This window comes from Oryzias latipes, chromosome 2, assembly GCF_053564925.1.
Source record: "Oryzias latipes strain Hd-rR chromosome 2, Olatipes_Hd-rR_3.1".
Lineage (NCBI taxonomy): Eukaryota > Metazoa > Chordata > Actinopteri > Beloniformes > Adrianichthyidae > Oryzias > Oryzias latipes.
This window is the reverse complement of record NC_136238.1, coordinates 35942700-35962600: the sequence shown is the minus strand read 5'-3', so window position 1 is coordinate 35962600 and position 19901 is coordinate 35942700. Positions and strand designations below refer to the sequence as shown.

Here is a 19901-nt window from a genome sequence, read left to right as displayed (position 1 = left end):
AAGTCTTCACACACGTAGGCCGGGAGATGGGCTTGGTATTAGAGCTGTGACAGTGTCGGATTTTTGATAACCGCGGTGATGAACCACCAGGGGGCGCGGTGTCGCGGTTAACCGCAGCGCGCCCCCTCTCCCCCCCCCCCCCCCCCCCCCCCCCCCAAAAGAAAAAAACCCACAAAATCCCCCGGCGGCCGCATCAGAAATAAGTACAACGTATTTTCTTTATTAACAAATAACAGTAACAACTAACTACTACCTATATAACTAATGAACTAACTATATAGCCTATATAGGTGTTGTGGATTGACTGTGACTGTGTGGGTCAGCGCTGTGTGTAGGAGGATGCGCGTGTTGATTCCTCTGCAGTGGACCGCGCTGTAGCTGCCCGTGAGCCTTCACCTGTGCTCTCTGGTGCAGACATCTTGTCAGAATATTATATATTGCCCAGTAATAAACAGACTGCAGAGACTTTTGTCACCTTTCCGGTAGCTATGAGCCTGACACCCATGAAGAACACGGGGCAGAAGGCTCCACCTTTGTTTATACAGACACGTAACGTTGCGCTGCACAAAATAGTTCCCAAACAAAACATGTAGTGATATTCATGGAAATCTAACAGCGTGCGTTCATGTTCGGTGTTGCAGAGTGAAGGAGAACAGTAATAAGCCGCCCCTAACACAAAATCCTCCGGTGGGCGGCCGTGTCGCGCACACTTAATAACGCACGCAGTTTGTAATGGAAACGAATACAATGGAAATTAATAATTAGAACGCAGTAAATTTGTCGTATTTCCTCGCGAGATGGAAACTTCGGTTTTAGAATGAGGATGTGTGCTTCTGAAAGCGCGCGCCTGTGTGTCTGTAAAGGGAGCCGCGTCTCACGTGCAGCGCAGAGCGCACGCCAACAACAGACAGTAGCCGCGCTTACATGGGCAAAAGTAATCGGAATGAATGCCTGATCGGAAAGAAAATGCGTCATGTGAACGCGCCTTTCGGAATACTCTGCCCTGGTCAGACTTATTCGGATCAGAATTTCTTTCCGATCGAGATAGGTGGGTTATACCGATCATTTAACCGATCGTGGAGCATGTAAACGGTCATTCTGATCGTGTGTCACCACTGCTCTGGTTTACGTCATGCATAGATGGTGTTTCGCTGAGAGAAAGCTTTGGAGCGCATACGGGACCACCAGCTGCTCTGCGGAGGCCCCGTGAAAAGCGCCGCTCCGCTCTCGCCCCGCTGGCTCTCCCCTTTCTTACACCCCTCACGAGGGAGATGCAGGGAAGGAGCGCTTCGTGGCCCCCGACGCTCACTCGGTCCACTGGCACCGGATGTGAGCAGAGCAGCTGGATTAATAATTTTGTGTCTGAGGGGGGGAGGATGCGAGCCGTCCCGCCGCTCTGGGTTAGCGGCTGCAGGACTCAGGAGGAACCGTGTCCGAACAGAGCTCGGGCCGCTAGCTCACAGAGTGATTTGGGGCGGTCTGTGTGAACTTTTCAGAGCAGAAATAAATGTCGCTCAGTCCTTAGAAACTGTTCAAACAATCACGTGGATTTGTTTTTCCAGTTGTGTCCCGACAAAAATAAAGGCTGATATTATACCCATACATTTATGTGCAGCTAAGATGCAGATTGCTGCGTTTCTCGCACGGTACTGGATTTTGTGTCCATCAAGGCTAACGTTGTTAGCCCGTGTTAGCCTGTCCTAAGCCTTCTTCCAGCTCTGTTTCTTCCACAAAAAAGCACTGACCACACGGATTGCAGCAGCGGTTGGTTTACAACAGGATCTAGTTCCTCATCCGGGTGATTTTACACTACTGCGCATGCCCAAATTATTCATTCAGACCGAAAGTCTGAGCCATGGGAACGTTTGTTCTAATCGGAAAAAAGGTTTTCTGTGCCCATGTGCACGGGTGAATTTTAACCCGACCATTTATCCGATCAAGATATTCTGCCCATGTAACCGCGGCTAGTGACAGGCGCGGTGGGAGAGAATAGTCTGAAGGAAAGAAGGAAAGTCTGAACACAGGACTAGCAGAAAAAGGAAATTATCAGCAAAGATGAATGTGTTTGTGTTTATTATAGTTCCAATCAGGCACGATATGCTGAACTTTAAAAATAAAAATAAAAAAAGTGTGGTGATGAAGTGATGACCTCATCACCGCGGTGATGCGGTTATTGTCACAGCCCTACTGGGTATAAGAACGCTGCATTTGCATATTCAGAAGATCATACACTGGACAATGGTGTGAAAATCACGCCCACAGGTTGTTACAGACGAGGTGCTCGGAGGTCGAGATGCTTGAAGTGTCAGATCTCTCTGAGGCTCTCACAGACATTTACCAGAACACAAACACCAGCACACACATAAATAAAAAAGGGAGGATGATGGAGGAATGCTATGAGAAAAATGGATTGGTTGTGCTGTTTTCAAAAGGAATATAATTTTGAGATGATAATACATTCATAATGAATTAAGTTTGAACCATTAGTGTAATAAAATTTAAAAGGGAGTTTCTAACTATTCTTAACAACCAACATAGAGCTGATGTGCCTTACCAAAAAGCTCCAGTTTGGTCTCATCTGTCCAAAGGACATTTTCCCAGAAGCTTTGTGGCTTGTCAACATGCATTTTTGCAAATTCCAGTCTGGCTTTTTTATAATTTCCTTTCAACAGTGGTGTCCTCCTTGGTCGTCTCCCATAAAGTCCACTCTGGCTCAAACAAAGACGAGTGGTGCGATCTGACACTGATGTACCTTGATCTAGGAGTTCACCTTTAATGTCTTTGGAGGTTATTCTGGGCTCTTTGGATACAGTTCCAACTATCCGTCTCCTCAATTTGTCATCAATGTTCCTCTTCCATCGTCCAGGGAGGTTGGCTGCTGTCCCGTGGTTCTTAAACATCTGGATAATATGTGTCACTGTCGTCACAGGAACTTCAAGCTGCTTAGAGATGGTTTTATAGCCTTTGCCTTTACCGTGTTTGTCTATAATTTTGTTTCTAATGTCCTGTGTAACCCCTTGGCATCAGACTAGCCATCAGCCTAACTGTGAACACCTGGCCCCGCCCTTATTATGAGAGGCCCGGTGTGTATATAAGTTCCTGGACAGCTGGTGCACTTCCTGCTTGCTACTTCCTGCTTCCTGCTTCCAGTTGGCTGCTTCTTGCTCTCAGCTGTTGCTGCTGCTGTGGCCACACCAGGACGCCTAAAACATTTTCTTAATACGAACATAATTGGACACCTCAGCATTTGCCTTTGGACACTAACTAACCCCAAAGAGACCTGCTCATTGGTGAGTTTTTGCGGTCGCGACACCGAAAACAGAAAAAAGCTTTATCATAGTCACAGAGCTAAGCTAATGCTGCCTCACCTTTGAGACTTTGTTTTATTTAATGGTTCTTGTTTGGTTGTTTTAATTTGTTGGCTGAATTCAAGCCGAAGCAATTTTGTTAAGTCGCTTTCCTTCTTTTGTGTTAATTGAACACTTTGAACTGTTTTAGTTACTTTTATTTCCATGATGCCAAACTTGCCACTGTCTTTGAATTAGATAATGGAATGAAAAACCATGTTGCGCAACATTTGAAATTTGAAAGTTTAATTTGTTTAAAATTATTCTACTTTGATAATAAAATTAATTTGTAACTTCAGAGTACATTTTTGATTTAAAACTTTTATCCACTTACCTTGAACCTTGATATGGAATTGTTTGACTTGTGTACACACTTTGAATTCTATTTGAAACAGCTATGTGATTTTTGATAAGAATATTGTTTCTCTTGTTTTTACTTTCTACAATGATTATTAATCTGATCTATTTCAGTATACCCAGTGAAATGACTGGTTTGTTTTTGTTCAATTCTTGATTTGTTTTTTCTGACCCTTTCTAGGTCAGGTTTTTGTTATGTATGCTTTGATCTACAACTTGATGGCGAGCTACCCAAATCTGAGATCCTGATACTTCCACCCTCAATAACAACTCCTCAGCTGCAGCAAACCTAAACTACATCATCACCAATAGACTTTTGGAAACCATTTAATAGGACTCAGACCCATATCCAAGTTCCTTTTTGTTTTTCTGTATTTAAATGTTTTATTTTCTGTAATACAATTGATTGCATTTTACTTTCATCGCTGTCTTGTTTTCATTTACATACCTTGGGCTCCCTGAGACGAATTCTGATTAATGCGTCTAGTCCCATAATCTGAGAAGCGTTACACCTGGGATAATTCTCTCCTTGGCTTTCTGTTGTCCATGTTCAGTGTGGTAGACACCTTTTCACCAAACAGCAACGTGACTATTTGTCTCCCTTTAAATCAGCAGACTGACTGACTATGGGTTTGAAAACAGCTGTGATGGCAATTGACGAACAGCAAGCCCACATCTACAAAGACCTGAAACACGCACTCCTGGTGAAATTTGACATCTCGCCAGAGACTTATCGCCAGCAGTTCCGGTCCGTTGTGGTGCCATCTGGGGAGAATCCAACTCAGACGTACCACCGACTGAAGGGCCTCTACTGTTACTGGATCCACACGAAGGACCAGATCGGAGTGATTGTCATCCGGGAGCAGCTGCTGCGTGTGCTTCCAGCTGACATGAGGACGTGGGTAAAGGAGCACGAACCAGAGGATGGGCTCACTGCTGCCCGGCTTGCGCTGCAGTACGTTAATGCTCGACGAGGGGCATCTACAAGGCTGTCGGGTGGGGATCAGCGTCATCCCATTCAAACTGCTCCATCGAGACCTGCAAGGAGAGACTTCAATCAGCCAACGCAAGGTACTAGGGACGATACCATCGTCCATCGTGATGGGTGACTGGCATCACGATGGTGTCTCCCCATCGTGCCCCCGCCACGCCGCGAGTCGACACCATAAGACGCGGTTACATGTGCGAAATATTGATAAGGATTATTGGTCGGGACACGACTGGAAACACAAATCCACGTGATTGTTTGAACGGTTTCTAAGGACTGAGCGGCCTTTCTGCTTCGGAGCTTACACACTGCGTTAGCTAGCGCTCCGAGCTCTGTCCTGACACACACTTTTACCGGGAGACCCGCTTCTCCTAAATTCCGGTTGCTCGTTCAGGTAGAGCTGCGGGACGGATCACAGTCCCATGTCTCCCACACGTAACAAAGCATCCTTACTTACCCTAAAACACAAAACTGTAAGTCCGTCTGCTCTGCTAGAGACACGGTTGCTCGCTCCACCGGTCTAATCAAACGCAGGACCGGACCACTTCTTTTCTATTATTTTTATTTTTTTTAAGTCACTTCACTCAGTTTAGACTGGATCATCGTGGTTGAGTCATTATTTGGGAAATAAAATAAATAAAGTAAAGTAAAATAATGAATAATATTTATATAACAAAAAATACCCCCCCCCCCACTCCCCCGACGATATCATCGTGGTTGACTGCAAACATCGTCAACTGCCAATTTAGGGGACATCGCCCAACCCTACAAGGTACCAACCCAGCACCAGGGAGCAGTTGGTAAGGACCTTGTGTGTTACTATTGCCAGCAGATTGGTCACAAAGCCTCTTATATGTATGTATATATGTATGTATGCCCAATTCACAGGTGCTTGCTATGCACCCAGACTGTCGCAGGATCAGGGCCTGTTCACACAGACAAAGACAAATCTGTGACTGTGAATGGACAGCAGGTTACTGTTATGCTGGACACTGGTAGTTTTGTTTCTTTGGTCAAACTGAGTTTAATCCCTTTTGGTGGACTTGATTATGGCAGGCAAACAAATGTTGTGTGTGTACATGGTGACAAACATTTTTACACAAAAGCAGATATAACTGTGACCATAAATGAACAATCATGTTTTTTGACTGCTGGGGTGGTAGAGAACCTGCCTTGTTAATTTGATTTTGGGGTGTGATTTACTTATGTTGAGGGACTTATTAAATGAGGCTACTGAAACAGCTAAAGCTAAGCTGAGCTAGCTGTTAGTGTGTTTACTAAGGCTTGGGCTAAAGCTGCTATGCAAAGTCTGCCACACATGGATGACAGTTTCTTTGATGGGAGCAAAGAAATGCATAAAAAAAAAGTCCAGAGACGGTTTGAAAAAAAATTAAGTTGCCGGATCCTGAGATCCAACCACAGCAGAAACATTTGAAATACCAGCTGACATTCTAGCTTTACAAAATGAAGACCAAACTTTAAAACCTTTGTTCGCCAAAGTGACGACGCAAAGTGACAAATGTTTGGGAAATGTGCCGTTTATTGTTGTTGATGATGTTCTGTGTGCAAGTGAAGGTGAACACCGATGGTTAGTTGTTCCAACCACCTCAGCCATCATGCTCTTAGCACATACGCTCACATGGGCGGGTCACCTGGGTCATCACAAAACATATCTTCGTGTTAGTTCACGTTTTTTCTATGTACACTGATATTCAGACGTACTGTGCAACATGTCCTACTTGCCAGAAAACTGCCATCACACATAAGTCAGACAGAGCATTACTGATCATCATTTCTACACCGTTCAGGAGAATAGCCATGGACATTGTTGGACCTTTAGCTAAGAACAGCAGTGGTCACGAGTAGGGGTGGGTACCGTGCCGCAGTATTGAGGGAGCCCCGGGGCAACATTCTTCAAGACTGCAGTATCGTTAAGATCTGACCTCGACGGTTCTGCTATCGGTACAGGAGAAGTCGCTTTTTTGTGTCCCACAAGATATAAACCTTATCTGCCATATTTAACTCGCCAAGTCAGTCAACACATAGGAACGCTACGAAAGTTATAGGATGGCAGAAAGAGCTAACGGTCCAAAATGCGGCGGCTCTCTGTGTTTTTGTAAAATAACTACCACGTCCTCAGAGTGTCGTGGTGCCTTTAACACCGTCAGGTGGTACCGAGCAGGTAGAAGGAAGAAAGCAGCATAAGCACACGGAGGGGGCGTGTCTGCATCTGTGAACGCCACCCATTTCCGCGTAAAATGAATTAAATTTGCATCAGGGCGCCCCCACTATCCTGTCACCTTGCTGCTACAATGACCATACTATGCGGGAGAGAGGCGGGGCTTAGACTCATCCGCTTATGATTCCAGACCCGCAACAAACTAACAGCTGCTGCTTCCTATTAAAACATAGTTGTTGTGAAGAATAGTTAGAAACTGCCTTTAACTTTTATTACACTAATGGTTTAAACTTAATTCACTGAGCATGTATTTTCATCTCAAAATTATATTACATTTGAAGAAAGCACAGCCAAACTATTGTTCTAACAGTTCCTTCTCATACTCCCTCTTTTCTGTGCATGTGTGATCTGCTGAGCAGGCCTCAGACTTATCTTCACTTTAGCCTTGGAGCTTCTCTCCAGCACTAACCTGTGGGCGTGATTTTCACACAAGGTCCATCTGACGATCTTCTGAATATGCAAATGCAGGGTTTTTATACCAAGCCCATCCCTGAGCTCGTTGGTTCAGACTTTGAATGTACCATGTTCATCTGTCTGTCCCCTTCGTGTTTGTGCGAAGTAAAACCTCCACAAAAGCTAAGTTTTGCCTCTGAGTCATTATTCATTATTTCTGTGTGCAAGACACTGACGGGGTTACGAATTAATACAATACAGTCCTTTCTAGAAAATCCAGTTTCTTCACAGTTGTCATCCATAAAATTAATATAATGTATTGGGTTTACTGGATTTAAAGACAATAAAGACAAAGGAGTCTGCATGAAAGTGAACTTGTTTCCATCATCTTACTCATCTTAACTCTGTGTGTTTGACAGACAGAAAAGTCTATTCAATGTTGTGGAAAATGGACAAAAGATCAAAGGAAACATCACTCTCATAAAGAATACAGATAATTAAATAAATATCATGACAGCATTTTTAATCAATACAAGTATGGCCAAATTAACTATCACTATATATCGGCAAAAACCCCTAGTGTAGCGGCTCCCTGTGCTTTCATCTCAGTGGGAAACTGATCCAAATGGCTCTTAGAGAGGTTCAGGTTGCCGACTCTGGTCTAGCACATCAACGTGCATTCCATGTTTTTATTGGAACACTGTCATGTATATAGTAAAATGTTTTGTGAAAAAACAATGCTGTTGCATAATGAGGAAATAAAACCGTTTATGCTCTTAATTTGTTATTTATTTGTTTATTTTTCATCCTCACAAAGTATCGATAAGAGTACCGTTAAAATGCCGGATCGATAAGCAGTATCAATAAAAGTAGTAGTACCGTTAAAACTTTAACGATACCCATCCCTAGTCACGAGTACATCCTGGCGGTTTGTGATTCTGCTACACGGTTCCTAGAAGCTTTTCCCCTTCACACCATTACAGCTCCTGCAGTCATGAGAGTGTTAATTCAGTTTTTCTCCAGGGTAGGAATACCTGATGAAATACTGACAGACCAGCGAACTAACTTCACCTCCCGGTTGATGAAACTTTTCCAAGAGCAGCTTGGCATCACTGCCATCAAGGCGGCTGTATGTGAGAACTGTTGGCACCTCGTGGGTTCATCCATTTTGGGCATCAGCAGCATGACTTTTTGGATCTTCGGTCTCCCTTCACTTGTTTTCTGATAGTCAATCCTCTCCCGTCATAATTCCGCTGAGACTTTCAGGGCTGCGTCACTTCTCACGATTTGCACAGCTGCGCTGTGTCCTGTGCATCTGTTCCTCATCCAGTAATTATGAAAAAGAAAATTTCTACATGTTCTGCTGCAGTTAATCATATATCTGCATTACCTTTTCACCAGTACAGAGTTTGCTCGTTTATTGCAAGAGTTTTGTTCTAAAAATAACCATGATCGCTGAAATCCAAGAAGTCTGATTACAGAAGTTTATAGCAGTAAAACTCCTCACTGCCTACTTTAGGAAAGAAATCTTCCGCTTTTCAGTTCTTTCCGTACATGCATGTTCGATAGTCGAGAGTGGTAAAGCAAACAAGGATTCAACCGGATTAAAAATACACAAAGTTTATTTCCCTGACAATAGTTCTAGAGCACAGATTAAACATTAATGCAGATATATCTGGATTCTCAAGTAAAGATCTACTGACGCACAAGTTACATGCGAATTACTCGTAGATTTTCCTAAGAACAATGGAAAAGTTTGAAAACAGTCTTTTTAAGATGTGTTTGAATCTCCGCCTTCCGGAAAGATCATGGCCGCTGATCCTCCGCCCCTGGTCGCTCTGATTCGTCAGCCGGTATCCCTCGTGCTTCCACCGGCCAATAGCTGACGGTTGCCAACTCCGGATCCGCTCCGCCTTTCCAGGGGTGGAGGCATTCCACCGGCGCACCCAATCCATGATCAAAAGGAGTCCTCATCTGGTCCAAAATAAATCATACCAGCCAAATGAATACTCCATCACCGGAACGAGATCAGAGGTCAGCTTCATCCTCCACATGAGAACACGAATCTGAACACTTTCCCAAAGATAAGATGTTCAACCCAGATAGTAGAAATGTAGTCCATGACATATTTATTGCGTCTCTGGAAACTCCTAGATTTGCACAAAGAAGTCCTAGTTGCTGCTGCAACTACAAAGCACAAGTGAAGGTCACTGGAAAATAAGTCCTGATGAGTTCAAAATGAGTTCACTTTACACTAAAGACAAAACTGCAATATAATAAAGAATAAGATATTAAAACATACATTTTCTACACTACATACCCTTTTCTCAGACAGACATGAACATTTTCATCCTTTTCTCTTGTTTGAAATCTCAAACTTTCATGGAAATTAAGTCCAGGATCTTAGAAGGAAAAAAAAGATCTGATGGATCAAAGATTTCTGTAGATCTGAAGAGCTCTGCGTTTCTGTACAGGAGACATGGCACGGACTGAGGAGATTGAGTGACAGGGTCTCCAGCCAATCAGGACACAGAACAGGGTGCTGTTTAAAAACGCAGCATAATCGCTCTAAAAGAACGAGCTAAACCGGTAAAGATGAACTGCGACGTAGAAAAGAAGACTGTCTTCTGTTGTGTTTGACAGATTTTAGAGGGTTTCAGGTTTAGAATGTGCCGGTAAGTTTTTCATGTTTTTCAAATCTTTTACTATACTAATGATCAAACTTGTACTTTATTTAACCAGAGGACGCCAGCACAGTCAGATGAGGAGCTCCACCAGTAGCTGCTAGTGAAAAAAGATGTTAAAAAGTTAGATGTTGCATGACAAACTATCACCATTGTTCTCCCGTGTTAGCATGCTAGCTAGCTCAATGCTAGCAGGGTTTCCAGCTCTTTTCATGACTTTTATGGATTAAACAAAGTCGATTTTTTTTACCACAGTGTCAGGATTGGTCATGTAAACCTGGGAATAATTGCCCGTGAATTGTCTCTAGGATTAATCAAAAAGAAATTTCAAGAAGCACATTCATGTATAATTTAAAAGGTTTCTCAATATATCTTTAGGGATTACAGATTGATTGATCAAAGCAACATATTGCTGTAAGAAAGTGCCACCTTTCCTAGTTTGGGATCAAGTTCATCCCTATTTCAAATAATAAAAGTAAAATTATGATTCAGAAACACATTATTTATTTGAGGTACCAGAACAAATTTCCCACGTGTGGGATCAATAAAGTTTTTCTGATTCTGAACTGTATTCCCAAACCATTTTATTCTCAACTTTAAAGATTGCAGGTTCATACAGGAAGTTAACTCTCACAATATGCAGCTACTGAGTATCATTTAAGGTGTGTGTGTGTGTATATATATATTCTCATTTTAACTGTCTTAAATACATTTTTCTTTGTGTGCAGGATGCTGTGGACATTGGACGACAGTCTAACTTAAACCAGGCAGAGCAGAAACTTGTTGGAGTTGTTGTTCCCTCTGTGGCTTGTCTTCTCTCCTCTCAGACCTGTTCAACCCTTGTGGGACATCGGAAAACCATGGCCAAGACATTAACATTTATGTACTGATCTATGCATGTCATCTCAGCAGGATGTAACAAAAACTAACAATGTGAACAGATCTCATCTGCCTTACAAAATACTGGCCCCCTTAAGAAAAGAAATGGCTAATAATCACCACTGGTATTTTGTAATGCTTCACTTTTTAATGTTTGACCATTAAATGTGTTTTGTACAGAAGACTGATTTATGGTTTTGCAGATATCTTTGAAACACAGAGTCAAGTGTATTAGATTCTGTGAAATTCTGAACCACAATTCCGAGAAATTAAAATAAATGTTTTTAAAACTCCTCAAAAGACTTGAGGTGGAAAAGTCACTGTTTTCGTGCAGGCACTGAGAAATGGGAAGCAGACAGTGTGCCTGGGCATGTTGTCAATGCAATCATGGTCAAAATGGACAACTATTTTAAATGCTTCTCTTTCAGTTAACAGGAGATGTCTGTGAGCCTGCTGGACAGCCTTTGCATCACACCAGGGACGTCTTTAAGGCCTGCATCTGGAAAGAAACAAAGACAGCAAAGTTAATTAACCCAAAAAAGAAGAGAAAAATTAAGATTAAAATTGTTTTCTTTACCTCCAAGAAGTTGTAGACATCCACGTCTTAGCTGCCTCAGAATTCCTGCCTTTTTTGTTATGGCATGCATAACAACGGTCCTTATAGAAAACAACAGACATACAGGAATTGTCCATTTTAAAATCACCACCTAATTAAAAAGAAACTAATAATTCTATTTGTGTCTAATAATGGAATAATTTTAAGGGGAATAAAGCACGTTTTTGCTGGTCTGCTACAATTTACTCTGCTCTGATTCACTCATACCAGAATTCTGCCGGTCTGCATAGTGCAAACGCATACATTTTCTAACCGTAACCCTAACCCTAATATTATTGCTCTGTTAATTCCCTCTGTCTGTAAACCCTGAAAAATATTGAGAAACCTTATAGGTTATAACATATTTGATTAACCCTAGTGACAATTCACGGGCAATTATTCCCAGGTTTACATGACTGATACTGACACTGTGGTAAAAACTCGACTTTGTTTAATCCATAAAAGTCATGGAAAGAGCTGGAAACCCTGCTAGCATTGAGCTAGCATGCTAACACAGGAGAACAATGGTGATAGTTTGTCATGCAATATCTAACTTTCTAACATCTTTTTTCACTAGCAGCTACTGGTGGAGCTCCTCATCTGGCTGTGCTGGTGTCCTCTGGTTAAATAAAGTACAAGTTTGATCATTTAATATAGTAAAAGATATGAAAAACATAAAAAACTTACCGGCACATTCTAAACTGGTCTGTTGACGTAAGACTCGGTGTTATTCGGCAGCCAATGAGCTTTTGGATATCAGGGATGTCCCGCCTGTTTTTACGTGTCGACAGGTTTTAGAATCAAAGCCGCAAAAAATAAAAGTGCAACTCAAAAAGATAATTTCAAAATAAAACTGCAACTCAAAAACAGGATTTCAGAATGACGAGAAAACAAATTGGCAGCTGAGAAATAGGATTGTGCTTTGGGGAATGGCTTTTGGTTGCAAATTGTGGGTTTTGGTTCTCAATTTATGGATTTTGATTCACAGATTTGGGGTTTTGATGCGCGGTTTTACTGTTTTGATGCGCAATACTTTAGGCGCTAATTTGACACCACAGCCCACGGGGCCCCCAAAGCCAGAGAGCAGGGAGGCATGGGGGGGGAGACAGAGAGTGCAGCTCCAGCTCAACCAGGAGAGCAGCCCCCCGCCACGCAGCGAGGGCCCAACGCAGGGCCCCGCCCCAGAAGAGTGCCCACAGCCCCAGACGAGCACGTCATCATCACCCCAAGAGTTCTGGTCATCCTACCGCCCGAACCCCAGGTACGAGCCAGGGCCCCCCAAGGGAGACCCGCCCCGTGCTCCATGCAACCACCCACCTGGCCCACGGTTGGTCCATGAAGGAGCAAGGCGAGGGGTCAGCCGCCCCCGCTCAGGAGGAAGACATCCAGGAGTAGAGGGGGTCCACACGAGGGGTGTTGTAAACATGTTGTAAACATGGCCGACCAAGCTCGTCCACATTTACTCACAGTGATGTCCCATCACCCTCCCCACCAAGGGCCCTAAATGTCTACAGTGCAGTTAAAATTGGCAGGTAGGACCTAAAGGACATCTGCTACTTGCTGGCGGTGATGTCCAAGCACCCCCCCTTACTAAGGGCCCTACATGTCTACGGTGCAAATAAAACTGAGAGAAGGGGGGGGGGGGCAATTCCATACGGCAACCACGGGAGGGGGACCACTGCCAAGTAGATCCTCCCCCCAAGGTGCAACGCAGGCTGAACACCCCCCCCCCCCCCCCCATCACCCTAATAAGGGATTATATGAAGACGAGTGTAAGTTGGGGACAGCTGGTAGACCCCCGCCCCCTCCTCCAGACAGCCCCCCCACAGGACAGGTCCAACAAAGCCCCCGGCCAGACCCCGCAGACCTGGTGGATGTCACCCAGAGCAACCGCGGGCCCCAAGAGGGTTGCCCCGCCCCGTCCCAGAACCAGGGAAGGAGTGATCCCAGCCCCAGGTGCAGATGGGCAGCCCATCCAGCGCCCCTGGAAAGAACAGTTTTTCATATTTTATATTTAAAGATTTAAACTCTAAGGTTCCTGACTGAGCAGATTTCGACTTTTATTGGTGTTTGTCAATACACAAACTTGTTTAAAAGTATAAAAGGGCCTTTTCTTGTGTTTGTATTCCTACAGTTCTCCCCCATCATTGGATGACTGAAGAGGAAGATCTCTGCAACCAGCAGAGAAACTTAAGAATGCAACAGAAGGTACCAGAACCTGCTCAAAGTGAAGAGCAACAGAAGGAACCAGATCCTTCACTGATTAAAGAGGTACAGGAGGAACCAGAACCTCCACAGATTAAAGAGGAACCAGGGAACGTCTTCATCAGTCAGGATGAAGATCAGCTTGATCTGAAGCAGGAGACTTATACCTTGATGGAGTTTCCTACTTATGAAGAAGATGAGAAAAGTGAAGCAGATATAAAAAATCAGCAGAAGAACTTCAGAGTGGATCATGAGGAACCAGATCCTCCACAAACTGAAGAGGAACAAGGAGAGCAACAACTTCAACAGATTAAAGAGGAACCAGAACCATCACAGATTAAAGAGGAACCAGGGGAACTCTGCATCAGTCAGGATGAAGATCAGATTTATCTGAAGCAGGAGACTGATACCTTGATGGAGATTCCTACTTTTGAGGAAGATGAGAACGTTGAAGCAGATCTAAACAATCCGCAGAGCTTTAATGTAACTGATAGTCAGGATGAAGAAGGAAACCGACAGGAAGAATCAACATCAACTACTGATGAAGAGACAGAATCAACATCAACTACAGATGAAGAGACAGACCCACAGAACAGAGATCAGAGGAAGAAAAGAGACAGAAGTCATGTCCAAAATGGGTCTGATGAAAGATATTGTGCATGTAAAAAATGTGGTAAAAAGTTTAGTGGGCGGCCTCAGTTGAAATTTCACATGAAAACTCATGCAGGAAAGAAAACATTTTCTTGTAAAAACTGTGAAAAAAGTTTTAGTTATAAATCTAATCTCAAAAAACACAGGACAACTCATACAGGCGAAAAGCCCTTTACGTGTAAAGAATGTGATTCAAGATTTAGTCAAATGTCTAGTCTGAAAACACACATGAGAATGCACACAGGAAAAAAACCTTTTACTTGTAAAGAATGTAAAAAAAGTTTTAGTCAAATATGTGATCTCAAAACACACATGAGAACTCACACAGGAGAAAAGCCTTTTACTTGTAAAGAATGTGATACAAGTTTTAGTCGTATATCTCATCTCAAAGTACACATGAGAACTCACACAGGAGAGAGGCCTTTCTCTTGTAAAGAATGTAAAAAAAGTTTTAGTCAAATATCTAATCTCAATTCACACATGAGAACTCATACAGGAGAAAAGCCTTTTACTTGTAAAGAATGTGATACAAGTTTTAGTGAAAAATCAAAACTCAAAATACACATGAGAACTCACACAGGAGAAAAGCCTTTTTCTTGTAAAGAATGTAAAAAAAGTTTTAGTCAAATATCTAGTCTCAACTCACACATGAGAACTCACACAGGAGAAAAGCCTTTTACTTGTAAAGAATGTGATACAAGTTTTAGTCGTATATTTACTCTCAAAACACACATGAGAACTCACACAGGAGAAAAGCCTTTTTCTTGTGAAGAATGTGATACAAGTTTTAGTGATTCATCTAATCTCAAAATACACATGAGAACTCACACAGGAGAAAAGCCTTTTTCTTGTCAAGAATGTAAAAGAAGTTTTAGTCAAATATCTAGTCTTAAAGCACACATGAGAATTCACACAGGAGAAAAGCCTTTTTCTTGTCAAGAATGTAAAAAATATTTTGGTAATACATCTCATCTCAAAGTACACATGAGAACTCACACAGGAGAAAAGCCTTTTACTTGTAAAGAATGTGATAAAAGTTTTAGTGAAAAATCAAAACTCAAAAGACACATGAGAATTCACACAGGAGAAAAGCCTTTTACTTGTAAAGAATGTGATACAAGTTTTAGTCGTATATCTCTTCTCAAATCACACATGAGAACTCACACAGGAGAAAAGCCTTTTTCTTGTAAAGAATGTGATAAAGGTTTAATCAAATATCTAATCTCAAATCACACATGAGAACTCACACAGGAGAAAAGCCTTTTTCTTGTAAAGAATGTGATACAAGTTTTAATCAAATATCTAATCTCAAATCACACATGAGAACTCACACAGGAGAAAAGCCTTTCCCTTGCAATAAATGTGATGCCAGTTTTAGTCGAATACCTCTTCTAAAAACACACATGAAAACTCATACAGGTGAGAGATAGTTTTTATGACTGATAAATGGCTCAGTCATAAATGTAATTTAGTAAAATACATTAGAAAACACACAGGTGAGAAGCTTTTCTTTTGAAACGAAAAGAAAATATAAAGGATTTAGAGAAAAATCTCAACTTCAAAAACAGAAAAACATAGAGCAGAAAACTTGTACAGTATATGGGAAAATATTGTGTAAATGCCATTTGGTCGTTTTTTTTTTTTTGTTTTTAAAAGAAAGAACTTTATCCTTTTTATACTAAAAAGGAAAACTGTTGGAATATTTCAAGCCTTAGTTTAATTTAGTGAATTTGTTGTATAGGTTTAAATAAAACAACGTTCTTTGTCTAGAAAAAAAGGACATTCTAACAAATGTTTACGTCAAAAACATTTAGTGATCATGTTTAACCCTTGTGCTATCCTAGGCATGTTAACGTTGGGAGTTGGGTCATCTAGACCCACTAGACAGTGCTCTGAACCTTTTTTCTTCAATGATTTGTGAACCTCACTGGTGTCCATGGATTACATGAAATCTTTCCACCTTTATCCACCTTTGTCATGGTAGGGAGAACACGTCAATGTAAGGGTGGGGTCATCCAAGATAGCACAAGGGTTACAAGTGTGTTGTGTCCTTCCTGCCAGCGACTGCTTTGGTATTGGAGGGGTAAATTATCTCAGTCAGACTGGTGGACTGATTGTACTCTGCACTTTCCCACATTGCCAAAATTGCCTAAATCTTTTTCAATGACTATGATGTTACTGTTTGATCAACCAGTAAAGTTCCCTGAGCTGAATCCAATAAATAAATCTAGGATCTGTTAACAAGAGGAAGATGAAACACCAGCCCTAATGATAAAGGCGACTTGAAGTCTGCTGTTAAATCAGCCTGAGCTTTCATTACATGTGCACCCCCCCAATCTGGTGGCCTCAATGACACAGAGCATTGATGTAGTAATTCAGTTCAAAGGAGGCATTAACTACATTTTGTCCTGCCATTGCTTTTTATTACTTTAGACAAAACTTTTTTAGTTGACCGTTGTTGTAGTTTCTGCTAAGACAATGTTTATGTTGTCAAAGTGTGTACATTATTATAAGAAATGATTTGTAAACATCTTTGATTTTTTTTGTCATAATTTCAATTTTTGTTTTAGGCTAAAAGAAGGGACTTCAGTTTTTAATTTGTCAAGGCATGTGAGCTAGTAACCATTGAGTGAAAACAGATTTTCTTTTAAATCCACTAACTAATGGAATCACCATGAATCAGCAAATTCTGCAGCTCAGAAAAGCGGCTTCAATATGCAATGTTTTAAAACATAAAGTGTTGCAGAACTTTGAGGATGGAAAAACTGTGGAGAACATTTTCATGTGAATCATCTTCTAAGCTGTTTGTTCCCTTTTGGGGTCATGAAGGCAGGGGACATCCTGCATCCAGTCTGTCACAGGGCCCATGCACTCTCACATTCACATCTAGGGACCATTTAGACCAACCTAACCACTGCAACACTGTGCAACGTGACAACAATTATGTTTATGTTTTTTTGTTTATGTTACTGCCGAACGTAACCAGAATGTTCATGGAAACTTGTTTGAAGTAACAAACCCCATTTCTTTCTTTCTATATAACTCTGTGTTTGTATCACTTTTGTTGATTTTGATCTTCGGTTCTAAATGATGCTGATTTATTTCATATAATTTAAACTTTTTTATACATCCTGTAAAAATACATACCTATATTAACTGTACAGACATATTCTATTAAAAAGCAAGAATCGTGGTTCGATTTGTGAGCCGTTGAGCTAGATTCGTGAATTGAATCGGATCGCCACCTAAGGAAAGATCCAGTCTTAGTAGAACCGCATCCCTACCATTTAGTGAGGAAAAGGTTTTCCTAAAAATGTATGAAGGAAGAGGCGGATAGAGACTGGTGTTTGTGTTTGGTGTTCTTGTGATTCCTGTTTTCTAGTAGACATTAGAACTGTTCCTCTGTTCTTTTTGGTTCTCAGTGTTCTGTTCCAATCTTACTGTGAATAATAAAGTGGACGTGAACATCAGTCACAAGTGTGGAGTCTTTCCCACAGTGTGGGTTTCTGCTGTTTGTTGGTTCTCTGCTGGTTCCAAAGCTGGACTCTGTTCCAAAAAGCAGAGCATGTGACGTTACCGGGATGAGTTTAAGGGTAAATTAATTGATGTTCTTCACTTTTGGTTCCAAATCTGCATGGAACTTTAAATACGAAGGACTGCATTCACTGTGAAACACTTATTTATTCAAAGACGTGAGCAAAAAATGACTTTTAAGGAGAATAAATGTTTAAACTTTTAGACTAAATGAAGACTGAAGAATTTTTCTTTTTAATATCTGTGAAAAATATCACATTTATCTAAAAATCAGAATCACACTCCAGAACAACTGTTTTTCCTGTTTTTCACTGCTGGATGATAAATATATTTACTCTTTATTTTCTGTCAATAAATAATATTTATCAATGAATCCTTGATTGTAAATGATGGATCTAAAGTTGAAAAGAAGCCAAAGTGCTGACTCAGCACAGATCAAAGGAGACACGGATGATTTCCTGGAATGAAGAAAACATCAAACATCATGATGTGATCTGGAACTGAGCTGTTCTTCAGAAGATCCTCCCAAACATGGAAACTGTTGCTGCAACACGTGAAGGTTTGCTTCTGTTGCTAGTGAGATCTGATGGATCAGAACCAGACTTCTGTCAGCTGGAACTGGGGCTTCTTCCAGACCATGACATGTTGTTCAATAAAGTTCATTCCAAAGCGTGACTGATTCATGAAGTGGTTCCTTGAGCCGTGAGTTTTGCCAGCAGCAGGAATCCCTGAGAGTTAGGAGACAGTTTGTGGAGAGAGTTTGTAGATTTAGGAGAAACCAACGTTTGAAATGAAACCAAAGTGTCCTAAACCCAAATCACTGAGCACATCTCAATGTTCCACAGTCATTTTCCACAGTGGACCGTCACCACACACTTTACAAGACAGTTTTTCACAACTTTATGACAACAAATCCTGAAATTGTTCCATTCAAGGAAACATTGACTAATATTTGTATTGATGCTGTTTTCCATCTGTGTTTTCAAACCTGCATCTAGAATTAGCTCATGTTTATTGATTCACTTTCTGTGGAAGTTTGGCTTCTCTGATGAACCACCAGAGGGCGACAGAGAACTGTTGATATTATTAACACAACAGTCAAAGAAATCAACATTTAGCACAAAGTGAACAAACTTAGGTCACGTGCTAACGTTCTGATTCTGTTGGAAAAACCTTTTGTTTTGATTTCTTCAGAATTTTGGCTCAAAAAGACCAATGACAAATGAAACTCCAATAAAGTTGCTTTATAATGAGGAAATGAAATGTTATTTTTATTGAATTATTAAATGGAGACTCAGCTTCAGGTGATAAAAAAGGTTGGTGCTATTTCCAGTTTTAGAAAGAACATGCCTTCTGCACAGTTTGCAGTGAACGTTACTCATTTATGTCAGTTTTTAATGAACTGAAATACCTCCACACAGGAGACATTTAATTTCTGACAATATTTTTTACCGGACAAATTAAAATACTATTTTACACAGAAATACTTTAGGTTTTTTAATTTTTGAACTTTTCTTTGATTTATTTAAAGAAAATAGCATCAAAGTAATTTCTTGGTCTGAACATATCTTTATTGTCATCTAACTGTAAACTCCAATTCAAACATGCTGACAAAACAAGGACAGATTTCCTAAAAGACTGTTTGATTCATGTCTGATGAATTCATCTTGGAGTATTTATCCTCCACGTCTATAAGTCTGCTCCGTGAAAATCCTGTCCCACTTTAAAGCGGTCCGTGTTTCCATGGTGACAGAGGGAACAGCTGGTTAGCATCTTTCTAACTTGACTGAACTGAGGGTTGGGGCTTCCAGCACAGAACCAACCTGAGAGCAAATGAACATTCAAATCCTCCACAAGCTGAACCCCATCAGCGTTGGATTGCTGCTGACAGACAGACTTCATTGATGGCATCTTCCGTTCTGGACCTGACGTTTAGCACACCATAGCTGGATTCCAGAGCGCTTTATCAAAGCGCCTTAAGCCCGTTTGGACTCTGGCGCTCCACGCGCTGGATGAATAGTGGCGTTTG

At 41.4% G+C, this 19901-nt stretch overlaps 1 protein-coding gene and 1 long non-coding RNA gene across 6 annotated transcripts in view; one reads left to right on the top strand and one right to left on the bottom strand.

The window, feature by feature from the left end:
• LOC144986910 (uncharacterized) overlaps positions 1–17808 on the top strand; it is an 85645-nt gene extending 67837 nt beyond the window's left edge. Inside the window, exons 1-3 of one of the 5 annotated variants that reach the window (XM_078935626.1) lie at positions 168–4775; positions 13617–13753; positions 13790–17808. In XM_078935626.1, the coding sequence (XP_078791752.1) occupies positions 4331–4775; positions 13617–13753; positions 13790–15577 (2370 nt within the window). In that variant the 5' untranslated portion in view covers positions 168–4330 and the 3' untranslated portion in view covers positions 15578–17808. Of the gene's footprint in view, positions 1–167; positions 4776–11655; positions 12744–13616 lie in introns of those variants that run through there. The other 4 variants (XM_078935624.1, XM_078935621.1, XM_078935631.1 and 1 more) reach the window with 4 other exon arrangements.
• Positions 10490–11623, bottom strand: LOC144988391 (uncharacterized). The gene is made up of 2 exons (XR_013652304.1): positions 11465–11623; positions 10490–11386 (listed from the first exon to the last, which is right to left on the bottom strand). It is a non-coding gene; the product is annotated as an uncharacterized LOC144988391 (long non-coding RNA).
• Positions 17809–19901: the final 2093 nt, after the last annotated feature.